The sequence below is a fragment of the Acomys minous genome (assembly GCF_964271855.1).
Source record: "Acomys minous genome assembly, chromosome: 4".
Taxonomy (NCBI): domain Eukaryota; kingdom Metazoa; phylum Chordata; class Mammalia; order Rodentia; family Muridae; genus Acomys; species Acomys minous.
Window position 1 is genome coordinate 96,217,157 of NC_140486.1, and position 22,410 is coordinate 96,239,566.

The window sequence follows — 22,410 nt, forward strand, 5'->3', positions numbered from 1 at the left end:
GACAGGTGGGATGCGATGTCAGACCACAGTCCCTGGCACAGAAGTCTCCAAAGGATGTCTACCTAACCCTCCATAGCAGCCTTTTGCTGAGATTTGAGGGGGGAAGGAGGGGAAGGGTCTTGAAATGTCACTCGTCCCTAGAGACTTCTCTGATAGGTTTGCACAACCACCCTGCCTTGAAGGGGTTTAGTGTCCCAGAATTTTCAAAGCTGGAAGAAGGAAGCTTCAAAGTTCAGAGAGTAGCCAGACAATTGCTCGCAGTGAGCTGCATCAAGTTTCCCAAAATGTACTTGGGACCAGGCGGTGCCTTCCCCCACCCCCCTTTGTTTCAGTTAAAGGGAATAAAGGAGAGGCTCAGCTTACAGTTTGATCTAATTAAGTTAGATCCCTCTGACGCTGATTCAGGGACCAGACAGGAAGTCTATGGAGGTGTCTCAACATGCAGCAGTGTGCTCCTGACCTTGTGTGAGAAATACAGGGTTCTACACCCTAGAGCAATCTAGTTAAGTGGTAGGTCCTGGAATCCTCTGCTCCGTGGGAAACAGAATTCTTATTCCTGGTGAGTTTACTTTCCCATAAACCTCATGAGTTCATCCACTGTTGAAAAGTTGCCTCCCACCAACAAGATTCTGCTCGGCTGCTGGCATGGTCCTTGGGAAAGACGTGCTATTTTATCACTCCTGTTTGTGACATGTTCTAGCTGACAGAACTGGGAGGCATTGCTTTACCACCATGACAAAATTCTTGAGGGGAACAACTTAAGATAGAGAGTGTGCTTGGGCTCCTTTGGTCAGAGGCTTCACCCATGCTCCCTTGCTTTTGGCCCAAGGCAAGTCCTGTCATGGTGGCAGAAGGATGTGACAGAGGAGGCTGCTCACTTCATGGTAGGCAGAAGCAGGGACATACAGAGAGGAAGAGGCCAAGGACAACAAACACATTACCAGAAGCAGCCACTCACGAGGCTACAGAAACAGATAGAAAAGAACATGAAGGAGATGGGGGTGGGGTGGAGTAAGTCCATAGGGGTCCTCTGTAGGCTTTGACTTTCTAAAAACCCTACTTTATTTTGGGGTTCTTTAATAACTCTACTTCCCTTCCAACCCACCTACACTAGAGAAGAGAGAACGAAGGTTAATAGGGACAGGAGAAGTACACCTTTCTGAGACTTAGTTCCTTGGGGAGATCCCACTCTTCTTCATCAGGATTCCAGAAGACCTGTTAAACAGCAAACCAGAAATTCAGCAAAAGCAACCTCAAAGTGTTCTTCGGAGCGTTTCTCTCTAGAAGCTTCTGGAACTGAAGCAATAAACAGACAAGTGATATGAAGCAATGCAAAAGCCAAAAGCCAAGCCTCTGTTTGGGGGCTCATATTTATCTCTGCTCAGAGTTCATACCAGGATGTTTACCAACTGGCAAAGACCGCGCCCCCGCATGAGGCAGTTCCTCTTCTAGTGGATAGACATCACTTGCCCACTCACAAATCTGTTTCTAGCAGACGAACATCACATGCCCTGACACAAGTCTGTTTCACATTCCACACTTGGGATCAAAACAAAACATGATTACATCCACTACAGTCATCAAAGCCATTTGATGCCATGTTATCCCCATAAAGACTGTTTGTGCCCAAAAAAATAAAGTAAAATAGGCTGGACATGGTAGTGCACACCTTTGATTCCAGCACTCTGGAGGCAAAGGCAGGTGGATCTCTGTGAGTTCAATGCCAGTCTAGTCTACATAGCAAACGATAAGTCAGTCAAAGCTACACAGTGAAAACCCTCTCAAGAAGTACACCCCAGTGATTCACTTCCTCCATTCAGGATCTACCTTCCAAACTTTCCACCATAACCAGTAGTCAATTCTAAAATCAATTAATCTATTGATTGGGTCAGCACCTTCATGATCCAATCACTTCTTGAAAAGACAACCTCTGAACATTGCACTAGGGACCAAGCCTTTGGCATATGGATCTTTGGGGTGAGGGTAGGAGTGATAAGGCCATTCTTGTAGAGAGATAAAAGCGTGTCCCACATAAAAATATGAACATTAATGTTTGTGAAAGTATTACTCAAAATAGGCCCAGAAGGGAAACAGCTCAAATGCCTAACAATTAATTGACAGGTAAGCAAAATACAGTATTATCCATACAGTTAGCCAATAAGCAAATGAGATACACATACCAATACCACAGCACTGATGAATGTTTAAAACCCATTAAGTAATATTACATAGCAGTCAGAATGGCTATCATTAAGAATTCCAATAGGAAAATATGCTGGCGATGATGTGGGGGAAAGAGGGACTCTTGTGCACAGTTGGCAAGTGTATAAACTGGATCATCCACTATGGACATAAGCATGTATTTCTCAAAAACTGAAAATAGAAATGCCATATGTTCCAGCTATACCATTCTTGGTATATACCTGAAGGATTCTAGGTCAGCTTTCAGAGGTGCCCATGTTCACTGCAGCCAAGATAAGCAACAACTGCCACATATGGAATCATCCTAGACAGCTGCCAACAATACCGGGCTGTCCCTCTCTGTAAAGGGTGCAGAGATGAACCACTCTGGAGATGGTTTCAGATGTCTGCTTTAGTGAATGAAAACATAGTGGAAGCCCATTGACTATGATTGGTTAGCACATTACCTCAGACTGGACAGAGAGTGTTCACACCACCAGGATCTCAGGAGGCGTGGACAGTGCACTCATCAGCAGCTCAGTGACCGCTGGCTACTCACACTGCTTTCAGAAGTCAGTGCTCTGACTTCTGCGAATATTTTGGAGCATGGTGGGCCATGTTACCTTAGAAATGCAGTGCACTAGGTCATGCTTGCTGCCAGGTCATACCTGCATTTTCTCCTACAGATGAGAGTGTGTGTGTGTATGTGAGAGAGAGAGGAGGGGGAGGGAGAGGGAGAGAGGGAGGGAGGGAAAGGGGAGAGGAAGATGAAAAAAGGAAAGGAACAATGATGGGTAGAAAGAGGCCTGAAGTAATGGGATAGATAGAGATATAGAGATATAGATATAGATTATAGATATAGATATGAGGGGCATTATTTGGAAAGAACTAACTAGAGAAGAAGACAGGGATGGTGGTAGAATGAAACCCATTATTATGAGTAATTGATATAGGCTAACAAAATATTTTAAACATATAATAATATTAAAATATGAAGATGAAGCCTATTCCTTTGTATGATAACCAAAGAGTAAAAAATAAAATTTCCCACTAAAAATAAAGTTTGAAAATAGTCATATTTTCTAAACAGAAAAAAAGATTTTAAAGAATATTTGCTGGGCAGACAAGATTGCTAAATGAGTAAAGACAGTGAATCAATCCCCACATGGTATAAAGAAAGAACCTCCTCCCAGGAGTTGTCTTATAGCTTCCATACATTGCCATGATGTGAATACATGTACACATGCACAAACACAAAATACTTGAAAAAATCTTTTTTAAAAAAGAAGCCAATGATAAATGACCACACATTATATAAGATGTCCAGAATAGTTAAATCCATAGATACAGAAAGCCCATCAGTTTGGAAAGAATGAGGAAAGAGAACAGGAAATCAGTGCTAATGAATATGGGAAAATGTTAAAATTAGCTGTCGTACTGTTTGCACAAATCTGTTAGTCAGGCATGAACTTTAAGTTTTAAGTGGGTGAGTTATATCTCAATGAAATTGTTTTTTATAAGACATAATTGAATTTATGTTTTGAAAAGGTCACTCTGGTGGTGGTGTGGGAAAAAGTTTGAGCAGTGTTAAAAGAAAAATGAACACAGAAGGCCCAGTGAGGAGGCTGCTCTGAAGGTCAGGGTATCTGACGGCAGACTGGACCACAGAGATGTGGAAGGAGGGAACTATTTGAGGAAGACCAAGGTGTCGTACCCAGTTCTTGGTGCCTGGTTGGCTCCTGGGCATGGGTGCGACATGAAGCCAGCAAAGCTCCTAGGTAGTCACAGGGTGGATATGAGGCTTCATTTCTTATACTGAAGCAGAAAGCAAGGAGACCAAGCTTGATCCATGAAAGAACAGCTTAGGGCTGAGATTCAGGTTCCCCGTTTTGATGGAGGGCCAAAGGAAGACAAGCACCATGGGAAATGCTGGAGAAAAGTCAAGACTGGACAGGAGAAAGCAAGGGAGGCCACCCATAGAAATGCCATGCCTCAACAGTCAACTCAAAGGAGACAGAGGCCAATCTCAAACATTTGATCCATTGACAGTTCCCTGGGACTTCACCTAAGAGCCACCTCCTTAGAATGATGGGGCCAGGACCCACACTGTCATGGGGGTGAAGAATGAGGTTAAGAAATAGAGGTAAGACCTTTGAGCCAGATTCTACAACACACACACCTAGCATGGTTTGATCTAGGATCCTCAAGACGAGATGAGCAAAGCAAGAGGGGATTACTGCCAAGACACACCTCATCCTACAAAGGGCCCTAGAATCAATGTGGATGCCAATGCGTTAAAGCAAAACTACATCAGCTTAGATGACCTGGCCTATTACCCTTTGAAGGTGCCTTGTTTCTTCCTATAACTGTATTATTTCTTCCAACTGTTTTGTGTGTGTATATACACAAACACACACATATGTATGTTTTAATATAGTATGTCTTCATCTATCACGGTTTGGATTGTAGGCGTCCCTCATACGTGTTGCAGGGTTAGACTCCCAATTGATGGTACTACAGGGAGGTGGTATAACTGTAAGGAGCTCAGGCTTTACGGGAGGATAGTTAGCTGCTGGGGGCATTTACCTTTCCATGTTTTCCTTCCTGACCACCACAGGGTAATTTCATGTTAACTCATCACAGGACTAGGCACAACAAGGCCAAGTGATCATGAACTGAAATGTCTAAAACCATAAGCCAAATCAAATGTTCCCTCAACTTTCACAAGTATGTTGTCAGAGCAATGGAAAGTCAGCATAGAATCATTGCATGACAGTACTGCCTTATGCAAAAATCATGTATGAACTTGATGTGGTAGCAATCATGTTTTAAAATATCCTGAGCAAAGTTATTGAGAAATGAGACATCAGTGTTTTGTTGGTACAAATAACAAGGAGTCTGAAGCCCAGATACTTTATCTGGGTTATTACAGGATAACATTTTTAAAAAAAAATAGTTGGGGCTGGAGAGATGATTTCACTATTAAGACTCTTCTAGAGAAGTTGGTTCAATTCTCAACACCTTTATGGTGGCTCACAACTGTCTATCAACTCCAGTTCCAAGCATCCAACATCATCTTCTGGCCTCTGTGAGCACTGTACTCATTGTATGGCACACATAAATACATGCAGGAAAAGAACCTACCTATACATAGAAAAATTAAAAAAAAAAACCTTAAAAGTGTAAGTTACATACACTCAGTATTACTAGAAATATACACTGACAAGGTAGAGTTAGCTTCTGAGACATTTGGCTTGTAAACTTACAATTTTTATGTTAATCAGTACTGTAACATAGCTCTGTGCAGTCAAAACCAAAAGGAGTGAAAGAGGAATTAGAAGGCGGACTAGGGAGAAATTAGAGCTAGAAAATAATTAAGAACACAATTTTGCTAGGCCATAAAGAAAAATTCCTTAAATTCCTTTTTCAACCAATACTTCAAGAATGTCAGTTTGACTTTTACAAACTTTTTCTTCTGTAGGCAAAACATTATGGTTTACCAGAAACTCTTACATATCTTTATTCTTCAAACTTCATGTCATTACGAAGAACTTGCTTAGGATATGCATGTTCTTGAGCAGAAAACAGCAATAACCGAGAACACACTGGAAAGCAGCTCCCAGGAGACATGGAGGGTGCAGGGCAGGGAACATCACCGCCTTAGTGTGATCCAGCATGCAGTACTTAACAGTGGCTCCTCTTTAGGGCACCGAAGATGAACACAATCCTAGAGTAGGAGCTCACACATCATATTTCTTTTTAATGTCTTTTTAAGATGTATGGCATGAACTTTTTTTTTTTTTATTACAAAACACTGGGTATTTTATCAGCACCTGTTACTCCGGATTCATCTATTTTTTAGCAATGCTAAAAAATTAGAAACTTTCCAGAACACTGTAGGCATCAATGAAAGCTCACAAACTTAGTTTTAGAAGACAGGTGCCATTTTCGGTTTTGTTGTAGCTTCAGCAAACCCTGTTGGTGTGGAAAGAAAGGAAATGGGGTTTTTCTATATCAGAATGCTGCGAGCTGAAAAACCCCATGGTGGGTGGAGAACACTGGTGCCTGATGTCTTGGTTTCAGAATAATTATGTTAAAATAATTTTGAAAAAAAGATTTAGGGAGGAAGTAGGGTACTCAGCCATGGGAGGGGTCCAAGAAAGAGCAGGGAGAGGGAGCTGGAGCTGAAAACCGGTCCAAAGTGAAAGTATCACTGAGGTGCATGCTGGGAGTGAGACAAAATAACATAGAAGGCTAAGAATAGCCTTAAACTGCTCAAGATTGCGTTGTAAGGCTTATCTTTAAACAAACAAAAAAAGATTTAGATGTGTGTTTATGTGCATGAGTGCAGTGACTAGAGAGGCCAGCAGGGGGCGTCTGATCCTCTGAGGCTGGCTATGGTGAGCTGCCTGTGGGTGATGAACCAAATTTTACTTTTCTTCTTTGGAAAGTTTTCCCAAACACAAGAGTTAAATTTCAACAAAGAAAAAACTATCCAAAACACAATATACAGGAACATATGCCATTTACTTGTGCTGCTGAGTCTGAGAAGCTACACAGTAAACACTGAACATGCTGATGGCAAACTCACGTACCATCAGCTGGTCTAGCACACTGGCTGTGTTAGCTCTGTCACTCAACTACATCCCTCTCTTGCAATTTCATTTCATGCAGTACCAAGCAAACTGTTTTCCCAGCAGAAAATATAAGTACACAAAACCAACAATGTCAAGCAAGGTCTCAATTTCTTAAAACATAAGTCTGAGTATATTTATTTCTCTCAAATGCATACAAGACAATAATTACACAGCAACAAATCTTTTGTTCAACAATGACTTGATTCATAAGCATTTAAAATTTACATAATTTCACATTGATACCCTTTTATTTTTAAATACAATAAGTAAAAAAGCCCCCCAAATAACCAATTTTTATATTTCCTATTTACCCTTCTATACATCCAAACTTTAAAAAGTTACAAACTGAACAATTGTACAGAACATATAAATCATGTTTAAAAACTTGAGGTTTTAAAATCACTGCTTCCCCAATATGATTCAGAAAAATTCTCCTACTGACAATCAGTCATGGATGCCAAAGCAAACTGGAAGATGGGGAAGAAAGAGAGACAGACACAAGTTTGCTGTCTTAATATTTTACTAATCCTGTCAGTTAAAAATGGTGATGTGGTGGGAAGTAACAGCTGGGGTTTAACATGAGGAATGGAGTTTGCCTCAGCCTGAGACATACATTTCAAGTATTTTCCTATTTGATCTGAGCTCACTGTAGCACACTGATGCCAAAACTAATTATTTTCTTCCATACATCCGCTCGATGTCTGCCTGGTAATGTGTTTTAAGCTCTTTGCGTTTCAACTTAAAGGCATCCGTCACCAGACCAGTTTCAGGAGTCCATGGATCAGGGCTCAAACGAATTTTCACTGGAATTTCAAACTTTTCCAGACTTGCTAAAATAATGAAAACAAAAGAAAACATAACAATAAAAACCCACACTCATTAGAAATGTAATCAAGGTTCTCAGCAAACAGTAGAGTTCTTGGAGGCACACCCACCAAATCCCCAACAGAACAAGCAATCCATCACTGTCAGCCTCATTTCTGAGATTCAAAAATAAAAGGTTTTGAATATGAAAACTCTACTAGCAAAAACCATATAACAAACTATTTATTCATAGGAGAATAAGTTAAATGACATAGGTATAAAATATATGTCATTAAAACAACTACATGTATGTGGGTGTCCAGCCCATTATCATGCCGGAAAGGGCAGCATGCCGCACTGGTAGACAGAGCGCGCACAGACAGGGGCACCCACTGTACCCCACCATCTTACTTCAAGGAGAATGAAATTAGGACATTTACAGGAAAATGGATAGAACTACAGACTGTTATGTCAAACAAAATATGCTAGATGCAGAAAGGCAAGCACTACATGTTTTCTTCACATATGTAACTAATTTAAACTTCTATGTGTGTTTAAGGCATGCAAGTAAAAAAGAGAACTGGTCGGGGGAGGGAAGACTTAAGTTGCAGGGAAAAAAAGGGACAGAATATGTATAGCATTAAGCAGAAAGGGAATTATTTGGAAGGAAGAGCAGAGGCCAGCAAAGAAAAGGCAAAGGCAGAATACGGAGGCTGAACGTCTGAGAACAGTCAAGAGACTGTAAATCACAACCTGGCATTTCCTGCCTGCGGTGCTTAATACTGTCAATTTACTAAGACCTAGAATCCCCAGAAAATAGGCCTCTGAGAATGCCCATGGGAGGTTAGGTTAACTGCAGTGGGAAGATCTGCACACTGTGAGTGGTACCACTCCCTAGGCAGCATAAAAAGGATGAAAGCCATCGAAAAATTTTAGATCACCACTCATCTCTCTGCTTTCTGCCACAACCTCCGCACCTGGCTACACCAGAACTGCAGCCTGAACTGTGAGCCAAAATAAACCCTCTCCCTTAAGTTGCTTTTAGCAGGGTATTTTATTACAGCAACAGGAAAAGCAGCTAAGACACTAATAAATTCCATACTACACAACTATAGTGCCGCGTACACATGTTAATAGGTTATTTTATTTTTAAATAAATATTTCAAATAAATGATTTATTTTTTATTTTTAAAAATCAGTTTAGTAGAAATAGATATTAGATATTACATGTCCTGCAGAAGGGCTTGAATGGTGGGAATGGTTTCCAGGCAGGAAAGAATGCATTCTAGCCCTTACAACACTAACAGGTTATATAGGTGCCTATTTTTCCCATCTCAGTTCTAAGAATCAGTTTACCAGAACACTCACCTGAAATAGCAGCTTCAGAAAGCACTTTAAGGACCTCGTTTTCCATTTCACTGCTGTTACACAGCTCCTCCCAAGACCCTTGAAATCCTTTTGTTCTAGCTAGCTCCGTAAGCTCCTTTTGATTTGGCACAACAAATCCAATTACGTAAGAATGGTAACTGAAACACATAAAGGATAACTTAGCCAAGGACCAAGGTAACGTGTACTGTGCTTACTGATGTAGCTGACCACCTTCAGCACTCTATAGCCACAAACGTATGTAAGAACCACACTGTCATACTTATTTCATGCAATGCCTCTTTCCACTTAGTTCATAGTATATGAGAGCTCTGGCAGAGCTCACTACAAGCAGACCTCAGCCAGATAAATTCTAAGTCTGTCTAACTAGTGTAAGTAGTAATGCGAATGCATTCAGTTTGTTTATTCTATTTTGAAATAAAAATCACTGTGAAATGTTTGTCATATTAAAACACATAGATTGTAATTTATTGGGACATACTTTTCTTTCTAAAGATTCAAAGGCTCTGATAAAATTTCTCAACCATTTTTAGCAGAAATTAGAAATGTGTTCAATAAATTTAAGTCCAGAGTTAATCTGAAATTATCTGACAGAACAAACCTCTTAAGTATATACTAGTATGAAAGGGTTTGTTCTATTATCTAATATGTGGCAGTGCATTTGTCACTGATAAGCATGATATGTGGACTGAGTAGAAACTTGGTAATTATTTTATATAATAGCTGGAGGATGCTGGGTTTTAGAATGTACTTTTTCTTGGACTAGTAGCTTACAAGCATGGATGGTCATTTTTGGTGTTTATTGGATGGTCATTTTTGAACAATTGAACTTTTGTCTCTAGCTTATTGCTAATGTTGTTTATCCATGTGTCTACTTTGCTTCCCTTGAAGACCAACTGGTTAATATAAGATTGTCTATACTTCGAAACTAATAGTTTTCAATTACCAGGAGAATTGGTATCATGAAAAAAACTTGGTGGTGGGGTGGTGCACAAAGACAGGTGTTGTTTTGAAAAGTACAATATAGCATGCTTACTGGGCAGAGTCTGTGGGCCCACACTGAGAGCTCAGGCAGAAAACTGCCATGACTCAAGGCCAGCTAACCTGAGGAAATGACAGCATCGCAAACAAGAAAGGAGAACTTGGAGTTCCTCTTAAGTAAGTCACCCAGCTCTGCAGTGGTGCTAACTGGCCAAGTCCACCATGTTGGAAGGGTGTGGTGGGACATGCCTTTAATTCCAGCAGCAGAAGCAGGTAGTCAAAGGGCAGCCCAGTTACAAGGGTGAGTTCCAGGACAACCGGGGCTATGTAGGGAGACCCTGTATCAAAACAACACAATCCACAATCCCTAAAATCCGAAACATCTCTGGTCCCAAATATTTCAGAAGACAGCTATTCCACCAGAAGCTCATCTACCACCTGGAGTGCACCCCAAAGTCTTATTTCTAAGCTGATTTTCCTATGACTCCCACAACTATGTCAGCTGCTACAGACCACAGGTTCCTAAGCTTACACACAGACATGTGACCATGATCCCTGGAGAAGAATCGTCACTTCACTTACTGTTACAGAAAACGCAGCCAGGTCTAATCTCAGATTCCATCACAGTTCCCAGAACAGCTCTAGGCTTCTAAATGTACAATTCCATTTCTATGTTATTGTGGGCTGTGAGGCTGCGGTAAGCCAGGATCAGCAGTATGCATGCTCAAGCTGCAGGTCAGAAGGACTGGAAGAGGGAACTGTAGAAGACACTACTTGTCCCCCTGCAGACCCACAGGTGGCTACGAGTGCTGAGACAGCGGGAAAAGGACTTATCTTCCTCAACTCTGTCACTCAGGACACTTACAGAGAGATGTAAAGCAGTCATAAAGAGGAGGTACCATTCCCATAAATCAGGAAAGAATTCTTAATGACTTCATGGTGGCCCATACGGGCTGCAGCTGCTCATGGTTGCAACACCCACCAACTTGTGACCACTCAGCACAGATTCCATGTGCTTACCTGTTTGCATATGCACAAATGTTATCTATCAGTGGGAGGTTCTTCAAAGCTGCCTCTACTTTCCCAAGAGACACATACTCTCCTGCCTGTAGTTTTACAAGGTCCTTTTTACGATCTGCACAGCACAAAAACAAACATTGAGGACAGTAGTTAACACCTTAAGCACACAGAAATACTGTCACCAAGCTATTTAAAGCAAGTGTTGATGGTGGCCTGAAAGTTGAGATTAAAAAATAAGATCAGGTCCTAATTTACAACTAGATAAAGCCTTTATCTCTATTTGTCTGTTTGTTTGTTATATAGTGATATGCTGCTGGCACTCACTGGCACACAGCAGGCAGAGCAGCTCTGCGATGGAAAAACTCACATTACCCAGAAACAAGAGGTGGCAAACACAGCCAACCTGTGACTGGGAAGGGATGCCTGCAAGTGGGAGCTGAGATGAGCCTTATGGACAAGATTAAGAAGTATCCAGGTGGCACACCACTGGCAAGGGCCATGTCACCACCAACCACTGAAGCATAAAAGAGGAAGGAAACAATCCAAAGAGACAGAGAAGTGAGTGATGGTTGTGCAACAGAGGCACTTTGAAATTCTAGCTACAGTTAAAGGTTTTCCTCATCACACATGGAAGTGAAAAGCTTTAGAGCGGTATGTAGCAGCAGAAAGGAAATCCTGACGATAGAGTGGCAGAAGGCAGAGGCCTGACATTCACATGTGGACAGAAAAAGGTTTTGAGGCACATCTCTATTAGTGGCACGTGAAACAGGGAGCCTCTCATGTCCTGCTGGCCTTCAGGTTATCACGGGCAGGTGTTGCGCAGCAGTTTCCTACAACATAAAACTCTCAGGGAAACTTTCCATCCCACAGAGAAGCTCCTCGAGGCTCAGATGGTATAAAGGTAGGCTCACTGAGGAAACAACTCAAAAAGCTCTAGGACAGCAGTTCTCAACCTATGAGTCAAGATCCCTTTGGGGGTCAAATGATCCTTAGACAGGGGTCACCTAAGACCATGAGAAAGCACATATATTTATATTATGATTCATAACAGTAGCAAAATTACAATTATGAAGTAGCAATGAAAATAATTCTACAGTTGGAGGTCACCACATGAGGAACTGCATTATAGGATCACAGCATTAGGAAGTCAGGGAAACTCACAGGACACATTAGACTCCTCCCTCCTCAAACTTGCATAGGTACTAAAGGCTACTAGGAGACACTGTCAGATAAGCCAGGCTACTAAGGCTCAGACCAACTCAGCTGTAAAAAGAGACCTCTGCAACTTGTCAAGCAGCCAGCAAGGTCATACAGGAAGCTGCAGAATTCCAGCCTTTGTGAGCTCTCACTCCTGCTGGGGTGGACATTTGCTGATGTATCTGTCTTTAGTCATTCCTGCTTCGATAAGTAATCTCTCACCCACACTCCACAAGGAACGCCAATGAAACTCATTAGTGCACTAAGTTGGACTTCAGTGACACCAGCACTTTAGTCTGTCATCCATCCCCTATCTGAGGTAAGTAGATGTTTGTTCCTGTCGCCTTGGGGACTCTCACATAACTCCTGGATAGATATGGCACTAATGGGGTCAGGAAACCTCAGGAGAAGCCACAAAGGGTGTTGTACCTTGTAGAGGTCACAGTACTTCAGCTGTCAGGCTTTCCTTGGTTTTCTTGGGCAAAGCCAGGACTAGGCTCAGCCTTGAAAGCACTGCACAATGACCTATAGATGTCAGGGACTAACAAGCACTCCCTATGCAGACAGCAGAGGACGGCTAAGGTTGAACAGGAATGATTACAATGTGGCCGAACAGCTCCTGCAACCCCAGCCCACACACACCGAGCTTAGGAGCACCCTGCTCCTTCTTCAGAATGTATTTCAGGGATAGAAAAGCCTTAACACTACAGAGGTGAGCTCTTTCGCTGTTAAACAGTCTCTCCAAACACAGACTCCTCTTTGCAAAGTCATTTGGGAAATATTCACTTTCCAAAACAGATTCTGGGGCTGAAGAGATGGCTCAGCTTTTAAGATCATGCCCTGCTCTGGCAGAGGACCTGGGTTCAGCTCCCAGCACCCACACGGTAGCTCACAAAATTTGTAACCTCGGTTCCAGAGGATTTGATACCATCTTCTAACCTCCATGGACATTATGCACACATGTACTGCACAAACATATGTCATACACAAGCTTAAAAGTCATACACAGAAAATAAGATAATCTTAAAAAAAAAAGACTGACTCACCAATGATCTTCAGACAACCGTCAGGGTCAAACTCTCCAATGTCTCCCGTGCAGAGCCACCGCTGTCCATTCTCATCTTCAAAGAAATCAGTCGTCGTTTTTGCTTCATTTTTGTAGTACCCCATTGTCACATTTTGACCACCAATAAGAATTTCACCTCTGGGATGTGGTTTATCAGTATTGAAATAGCCCCCTAATAAACACAAAACAAGCCAGATGGGTATAATATAAAAATTGAAAACTATTAGTTTCGAAGTATAGACAATCTTATATTAACCAGTTGGTCTTCAAGGGACGCAAAGTAGACACATGGATAAACAACATTAGCAATAAGCTAGAGACAAAAGTTCAATTGTTCAAAAATGACCATCCAAAAAACACCAAAAATGACCATCCATGCTTGTAAGCTACTAGTCCAAGAAAAAGTACATTCTAAAACCCAGCATCCTCCAGCTATTATATAAAATAATTACCAAGTTTCTACTCAGTCCACATATCATGCTTATCAGTGACAAATGCACTGCCACATATTAGATAATAGAACAAACCCTTTCATACTAGTATATACTTAAGAGGTTTGTTCTGTCAGATAATTTCAGATTAACTCTGGACTTAAATTTATTGAACACATTTCTAATTTCTGCTAAAAATGGTTGAGAAATTTTATCAGAGCCTTTGAATCTTTAGAAAGAAAAGTATGTCCCAATAAATTACAATCTATGTGTTTTAATATGACAAACATTTCACAGTGATTTTTATTTCAAAATAGAATAAACAAGCTTTTTTAAAAATTATTTTTATTTAACGTTCATTGGTATTTTGCTGCATGCATGTCGGTATGAGGGTGTCAGATTCCCTGAAACTAGAGTTAGAGACAGTTGGGAGCTGTCATGTGGGTCTTCTAGAAGAGCAGTCAGTGCTCTTAACCCTAGGCCATCTCTCCAGCCCAACAATACATTTTTTAAAGGAAATATTATGAAAATTTTCCTTCTACAAACTTTGTTTGAAGTCCTCAGAGAAAAGGAAAAATATAAAAATACACATGAAATAAATGTGTTTTCTTCTAAAAAATAAAGTACGACCACTTTTTTTATCACATTTATCACCCCTCCCATCTCTTTCCCCCGTGTGTGTGTGTGTGTGTGTGTGTGTGTGTGTGTGTGTGTGTGTGTGTGTGAGAGAGAGAGAGAGAGAGAGAGAGAGAAGAGAGAGAGAGAGAGAGAGAGAGAGGGAGAGAGAGAGAAGAGAGAGAAACACAGAGAGAGAGAGAGAGAGAGAGAGAGAGAGAAGAGAAGAAGAGAAGAGAAGAGAAGAGAATGCATACACACATAAACTACAGCATATGTGTAAAGGTCAAGGAACAACTTTGAGTCAATTCCACTTTATAACCATGTGGGTACTAAGAATTGAACTCAGGTCTTGAGGATCAGAGACAAGTGCCTTTAGGAATGGTCTTACTGTCCTCCTAACTTTTATAAAACTATTCACTTAACACATTTCACATGCTCACTCAGTAAAGCACTTGCTGTGCAAGGAGGAGACATAAGTTAAATTGACAAAAACCATATAAAACAGCCATGCCTGGTGCATAAGCCTGTCATCACATAGAGACAGAGTCCTGGGGTTCACTAGCCAGTCACCCCAGTTTAACCCACAAGCCTCAGTCTCAGAAAACAAGACAGACAAAGCTCCTAAGAAATGACTGATTATCTGTATCTGGCCTCCACATACAGAAGCACACCAAAACCCCAAACACACAATAGTAAACAAAATATAAATAAGTCTATTCTTTGGAATCATATGTGAAGCATACAAACTAAGTAATCTGTTCAGCTCTAGATCAAACACAGGAAATATGAACCGAGCATGGCTCATATTATTCATATTTATTTATATTTTATAAATTAGTTTATTTTATATTTATATTATTTATATTTTACTAAAAATATAAATAAAATAGTTCTAAAATATGCAAGCAAAGGAAACAGAGTACATTTCTAATTTCAATGTTATAAAAATTAATGTTGTGACTATAAAATAGGTTGTTACCTTCCTCCCAGTTCTTCAGTTTGATTTCACAGCAAACTAATGGTGCTCCCACTCTGCCGGTATTGTAGTCCCACACTAAGAGGCAAAGGAAGAAAAAGTATTTGAAAATTGTAGTTAGTCAATTGCATCCTTTTCCTAACTGATGTAAGATGATGACTTATCCTAAATCTTATTTAGCCGCCCCATCCCCAAGAGAACCTTTAGAAACAAAAGTGAGCTAGATTGCATGCTCTGCTTGGCACAATACACTGCTTAGTCAGAGAACTTAACTAAGAACCTAAATTATTACTGAAATTCACTGTACAAGTAGTACCTACTATGTTTACAAAGTGTAGTTTGGGTTTTATTTGAGATATTCTTAAACAGATTTAAGCAAAATGGTTAAGAGAAAGGCTCTCAGGAAGAAGACAGACGCACCCAGGTACACAGGGATGGCCTTCTCGTAGACAGAATCTTTTCTAGCCATTGGGGGAAAAGTTTCAAGTAGTTTAGAGTCCACATTAGCAACTGAGAGTCCTGTGAAATCAGGCACACCTAGTCCAACCCCCCAGAATCTCTGCCCACCACACACCTTCCACTCGTGGAAGTGGCTGGTTCTCAGATGACAGCACCTACCTTCGGTTATTGTTCCAGCCCCGGTTGATTCTGTGAGTCCATACCCCTGACCAACGGGACAGCAGAAACAGATATTCATGAATCGCTGTGTCGTTGCAGAAAGTGGAGCACCACCACACAATAAAAGGCGGATATTTCCACCCAGCAGCCTTCGGACTTTCCGGAAAACAAAGCTAAAAGTACCAATAGAAAAGTCAAGACTTAAAGCAGTGTGGTGGTTTAAAGGAAAATGGGCCCCACAGGCTCATACGCTTGCATGTTTGGTTCCCAGTTGTTGGAAGGATTAGTAGGTAAGTCTTTTTGAAGGAGGGGTGTCACTAGGAGTGGGCTTTGAGGTTTGAAAACCCAGGACCACTCAGTCAGTTCTCTGTCTGCCTCTGGCTCAAGATGTAAGCTCGGCTACTGCTCCAGTGGCCTGCCTGCCTATCGCAATGCTCCCACCATGATGGCCATGGACTCACCCTCTGAAACTGTAAGCAAGGCCCCATTTAAATGCTTTCCTTTATAAGCTGCCTTGGTCATGGTGCCTCTTCATACCAGCAGAAGAGTAACTAAGGTGCAGAATGAGATTTTCTAAACCTTTAATCTCTCAGTTTTGTTAGATGGACCCTTTCAGATTAAAGATACAGCCAGTTCAGGAGATTCACTTGAGTTATGTCTTATGTCTTAAGTATTAGTAGTTCAATGAAGAAAGAAAAATGTCTTTTCCTCTCATATTTCATGTGATACTAAATCATGTTTGTTTATAGTAATAGAAACCCCCTTGTTTATAACCAGACTTCATTATCATAAACATATTTATTATATACCACATCTTCACATAATTTATAAAAAGCTCATTTTCTGCTTATTTTTATTAATTAGAATTTTTGCATATTTATGTACAGAAATCTCTTTAACACAAGTTTTGAAGTGTTATGGTTTTTAAGATATGGTAAATTATGTGGGAGAAATCTTTTAAAAAATAATATAATTCTGAAAAACACTAGTAAAAAGATTGCTTATAACTCATGTAAAAAGCACAGAGTGAAGCCAGGAGCGGTGGCACACGCCTGTGATCCCAGCACTCGGGAAGGCCAACCTGGTCTACAAAGCGAGTCCAGGGCAGCCAAGGCTACACAGAAAAACCCTGTCTTGAAAAACCAAAGAGAAAAAAGAAAAAAGCACAGGGTGAAGCTCAGAATGTAACTGGGTGGTAGTGCTTGCTTACCAAGAAGCACATCCAAGGTTTAATGCCCCAGAACTGTGGAAAGTAGAGTTTAACATTTTAAAAAGGATTAAAAAAAAAAAAAACTACATGGCAATCATTTTAGAAGCTGTGATAAGGCTGGATGTGGTGGCGTCATAAGCTTTGCCAACTAAGCTATCCAGGCTCTTAATCTTAGCACTCAGAAGGCAGAGGCAGGTGAACCTCTGAGTTCTGGCCAGCCAGGGAGACCCTGTCTTCAAAAGGATAAAAAGTTTTATTAATAGACTTTCTACATCAACTAACATCTTCCTAAAATGGATAACTAAAAGTTTAAAATAAAAAAAAACCTTAATAATGTAAAGCATCTGAAAACTATGTTTATAGTCCCACTAAAGAAACTAAACATATTTTCACATTATTTGGTATTACTCTATTAGCACTAGTAACACCATAAAAATACAAATGGAAGGTTGGAGAGCAATCTTCTAAAAATAAATGTTAATCGTTTTTAGCAGTATGCATATCCAAAAGAAATTAAACAATAGTGTTTTGAAACAAGAATTAAAATGACTTGTCTTTTAAAATGTAAATATAATATTTAACACAGCAAAATGATAAATAAAACTTTCCCTCTTAGATAGGATGAATTGTTACACTCCTTTTGACTTTACAAAAGGAATTTATTATAACACAGACCAAAATGGCCTGGAACTTGCTATAGACCCCAGGCTAACCTTGGACTTTTTTTGTTAAGACTGTGTGTGTGTGTGTGTGTGTGTGAGTATGTGTGTGTGTGAGTGTGTGTGTGTGTGTGTGTGTGTGTGTGTGTGTGTGTGTGTGTGTGTACACATACTCACAAAGAGGCCAGAAGGTATTGGCATCCGACTCTATCACTCTCCCTCTACCCCTCCTTTTTGCAGTAACACTGATCCACCTCTCACCTCTTGACCCTCCTCCCCTTCCTCCCAACTGCAGGTTTACAGGCCTGTGCCACCACACCCATCTCAAAGTAAATTTATGACTTATAAGTGCCTGCTTCCCTGGGCTGCTGATGCGAACTATGCTGTTAACAAAGAGAACTGGCTTTACTCACCGGTCACACAGTGGAGTACTACGCCCTTTTGAAATCTGTTCCATCTTATAATTATATGCCAAAATAAACAAGTTTCGTTGAAAAGTACTCATTTCATTCACTTTATTCATGACATTTTTGTAGATCCGGTCCATGATTTCCTAGATACATTAATGACACATTACTCATTAACTATATGAGTAATCTTCATATTTAAATCATACCATTTGATTAATACTTCTAATTATCAAATATGTGGTGTGGGGCAATGTATGCGTGCATGTGCCACGGTGCATCTGTGGAGGCTGGGGACAATTACATGGAGTTGAGTCTCTCTGGGAATTGCACTCAGGTCTTCACTCAGGCTTGCAGAGCAAGTACTTTACCCACTCAGCTACCTCACTGTCAACATATTCAATCATTTTAAAAGATGTATTTTGTCAGAACTCAAAACTTAAGTAAAATCACAATGAGTTTTACAGTGATATTACCACCCCATCACCTGTGGCTGATAGCACTTCTTTAATGGGCAATTCTTACCGGAACAGCTGCCATCAGTGTTGGCTTCAAGACAGATGTGTCTCCTTTGCTTCCTTTTTTTATTTTTGAAGACTATAAAACAGAAAAAAGGTAATCTATATGAAGATCTTTAACTTAAAAATACAATGGCATTCTTAGCTCAAAAGCATATGATAAACTTATCCTTTTGATGTATTTATATTCTAAACTGACAAGGCAAAGTTTCATTTAAAAATAATTAATAATATACTGTAAACTGGTAGGGAAAACTCGTTAAAAATCATAGAGCCAGGCATGGTGGTGCACACATTTAATCCCAGCCCTTGGGAGGCAGAGGCAGGCAGATCTCTGTGAGTTCAAGGCTAGCCTGGTCTACAAATTGAATCTAGAATAGCTAGGGCTACACAGAGAAACCCTGTCTCAAAAAAACAAACAAACAAAAAGCATTTTAGTATTTCAAGTCAAAGATACACAATTTACCTGATCTGCTAAAGTCTGTGGTGAAGAGTAGCCAATTCGGCATCCATTAGAAAGACACACAAGCTCAGCGCTTAATTCTAGAACATGTGCCAGGGGCAAATACCCAATGTATACATCTTCCTCTCTGAAAAAAAATAAAGCAAAGGTCATGCGAGCTCTATGCCAAAAGTGAGCACAGCAAGCTTATAGACACATGGAGGAATAGCTAAGCACCCATGAGTCCCGGCTGATAAGGTAGAGATAAGACAGACAGAAAAAACAGTTACAATTCAACCCCACAACAACGAAGAAGGCCCTTTCAGAATATGCTCTGTTGCAGAAACAAAGTGCTACGGCACAAGAGAGGAGGGCCGGGATAATTCACCATAGGAGATGGCCTTCAGACTTAGCGTCTCTCATAGAATAGATGCCTGTCATAGGAGCTGGATCCAGTAATAAATCATATTATTTTGACTTATTGTGTATAAAATTATTGTATTGTATATAAAAATTAATATACAAAAATATGTGTATTCATGTAGTTTAAGAAATGGCCCTGTTTCTATGACATGAAGAGAAACTAAGGCAAGTCCAAAGGAAAAGCGCTGCTCAATACCCCAGCTCTATTCCCAAATGCAGTCCCCCAGCTAACTGCTGTGTCTAGGGTGAATGTACGTCTCTGCATAAAGGCAACAGCAGCCAGCAGTCTACTGCCCGGTCATTGTAACCCCGACTACCTCCTCAGCACTGCCTGACTCCTCCAAACCATCTGGTTTCTCCTGCCATTGTTTACCTACTCCACTACTCTCTCTCCAGATGCTACAGGAATACAACTGCAAAACCAAATCAGCTGACTATAGATACCTCACTCGTCCACAACAACTGTACTCACATATAAAAATGACTATGTACATAAGGAAGCAATACGAACTGACTGAAATAATCTAAATATAAGGGACATAAAACTACAAAGTCAGTTAAGTTTTGCATCTTTAAACTATTAAATAACAACTATTACTTTAAATCACATGACTGTAACTATGTTGGGAGGCTGGAGAGATGGCTCAGCCGTTAACAATTTATGCTACTCCAGTTTGGTTCTCAGCACCTAGCTGGGCACTTACAGCCACCTGTAACTCTTGGGAGATCTGATACTCCGCCTCCAAGGCTTCATGGGCACTGGCACTCACGGGCAGACACACAAATGTGGATACACACATACACATATTTTAAAATAAATCTTTTTTTAATGTCGACTATTTTTAAGTTTATTTTCTCTAAAATTTCTACTTCCAGAGAAACCTGGAGAATAACTTAGACATCTACTAAAATGGCACAAATGTTTGAACTCTTAACAGCTACAAAAATGCAGTTACTCTGCATTTTACCATGACATACCCCAGTCTCGGAATCCTTCTCGCCATCCCCGTTATGGAAGCAATGATGTTGCTGTGGGAGATCATGACGCCCTTTGGAATTCCTGTGGACCCACTTGTATACATGATTACTGCAATGTCTGAAGGCAATGGTTTGCTGTCAACTTTATTTTCTATATTGAAGGAAAAAAGGGGGAGAAAAGAAAGTCAGCTACATCACCAATTTTCTTCTAACTCACTTATATAATTCAACCAAAATACTCAAACAATAGTCAGCACATAAGCCGGCATGAACAATACTGAGACAAACAGGTTACGTCCACACTAAGAGCCACAAAGAAGAACAAAGACAAGGTCAGATATTAGCTGCAGCATTCTGACAAAGTGTCTCTGTAGAGCAATTTTAGCAAAGATCTAAATAAAATGAGCAAAGGAGCCACAAAAGTCCGGGAGCGGGAAGCCAGTGTTACTTCAAGTAGAAGTAACAGCAAGCAGTGTACATGGAAGTAGATGTCTACAAAACCAGCACTCAGGATGCTAAAATGTGATCTTGAAGTCAAAGCCAGCCTAGGCCACATAGTAAGTTCTGGGCCAATTAGACTCTGTTCTGTTTCTAAAATAGATAGATAGATAGATAGATAGATAGATAGATAGATAGATAGATAGATAGACAGACAGACAGACAGACAGACAGACAGATGATAAATAAGCCAGTACAAAAGCCTTAAAGTACAAATGTGCTTGGCATCCATAAACACAAATATTTTGGGACTAAAGTAAAGCAGAAGAGTAAACACAAGTGCAGCACCCAGAACCACAGGGAGCCTCAGAGGGCACACTGAGGAGAACTGCATTTCATCACACTAGGATCTAAGGAAAGGCAGTTTTCAATAGAGGCAGGCCATCATCTGTGCCCCCCCCCAAAAAAAGACTTATAATTTCCCTGCTGAATGGGTAAGTTAAAAATGGAATAAAAAATTGAGGAGCAAAAATCTACTCTGGATAAAAAAGGCCTGAACTAAGATGCTCACAACCTTACTAAAATGTTCACGGCTTCATGAAATGACTTTGTTGGTTATACTCAGTGCCTAAGTAAAGACAGGAGCCAACAAGCCACAGAGAAGGCACAAGAGACATCAACACCACCCACCTGCCTAAATTCATCCCCAAACTAATGCACAGGTTCTTCAAGTATGTTCCCTATTCTCTCATACTGGTGCAGACAGGGTTTCTCTGTGTAGTCTTGGCTGTCCTGAAACTCACTGTGTAGACCAGGCTGCCCTCGAACTCAGAGATCCACCCGCCTCTGCTTCCTGAGTGCTGGGGTTAAAGGGGTATGCCACGGCTTGCAGACAAATTCTTAACAATGAGCCACACACTACATATTTTCTTTGACTCTAACTAGACCGCACTGGCCAACCCACTAATACCCAAAACTCAACATGCTCTAGTTTGACCTTCCCTGTTATACCAGTAATGATGGCATGATCCTGTTCCTAAACAGAATCACCAAATTCCCAACTACAGAGGACAGAGCACTGCAGCATCCCAGAGATCTGCAGTGAACACTCTACATTTCCTGATGTTCATTTCTTTGACTGTTATGACTTTGAAAGTTTTTATGCCTTGTGTGAGTTGGAAGATTAAAAACTCTGCAAAGACAAGTAAAAGGTGAAATAAGGAGGAGGATTCTTGGCTTAGCCACTGTAGCTATACATACACTAATTCTAATGGTCAAATTTAAAAGGGTTATTTTAAAAGTCAACTTTAAGCAATTCAAAACTTACAGAAAAGGGGAACAAAAAATTGAATGACATAAGAGTACTTTAAATGTATTTAAAGTAAACACTACTATTTTGGGGTTATTGTTGCTACTATTT

At 40.5% G+C, this 22,410-nt stretch overlaps 1 protein-coding gene across 3 annotated transcripts in view; it reads right to left on the reverse strand.

Moving 5' to 3' along the window:
- Window positions 1-6,937: 6,937 nt before the first annotated feature.
- ACSL3 (acyl-CoA synthetase long chain family member 3) overlaps window positions 6,938-22,410 on the reverse strand; it is a 48,753-nt gene continuing 33,280 nt past the window's right edge. For all 3 annotated transcript variants that reach the window (XM_084780449.1, XM_084780450.1, XM_084780451.1), the window contains exons 6-15: window positions 20,553-20,703; window positions 19,176-19,299; window positions 18,717-18,788; window positions 18,198-18,337; window positions 15,916-16,088; window positions 15,301-15,375; window positions 13,253-13,444; window positions 11,010-11,124; window positions 8,991-9,148; window positions 6,938-7,648 (exon numbers count right to left, since the gene is read on the reverse strand). In XM_084780449.1, the coding sequence (XP_084636575.1) occupies window positions 7,491-7,648; window positions 8,991-9,148; window positions 11,010-11,124; window positions 13,253-13,444; window positions 15,301-15,375; window positions 15,916-16,088; window positions 18,198-18,337; window positions 18,717-18,788; window positions 19,176-19,299; window positions 20,553-20,703 (1,358 nt within the window). In that variant the 3' untranslated portion in view covers window positions 6,938-7,490. The remainder of the gene's footprint in view (window positions 7,649-8,990; window positions 9,149-11,009; window positions 11,125-13,252; window positions 13,445-15,300; window positions 15,376-15,915; window positions 16,089-18,197; window positions 18,338-18,716; window positions 18,789-19,175; window positions 19,300-20,552; window positions 20,704-22,410) is intronic.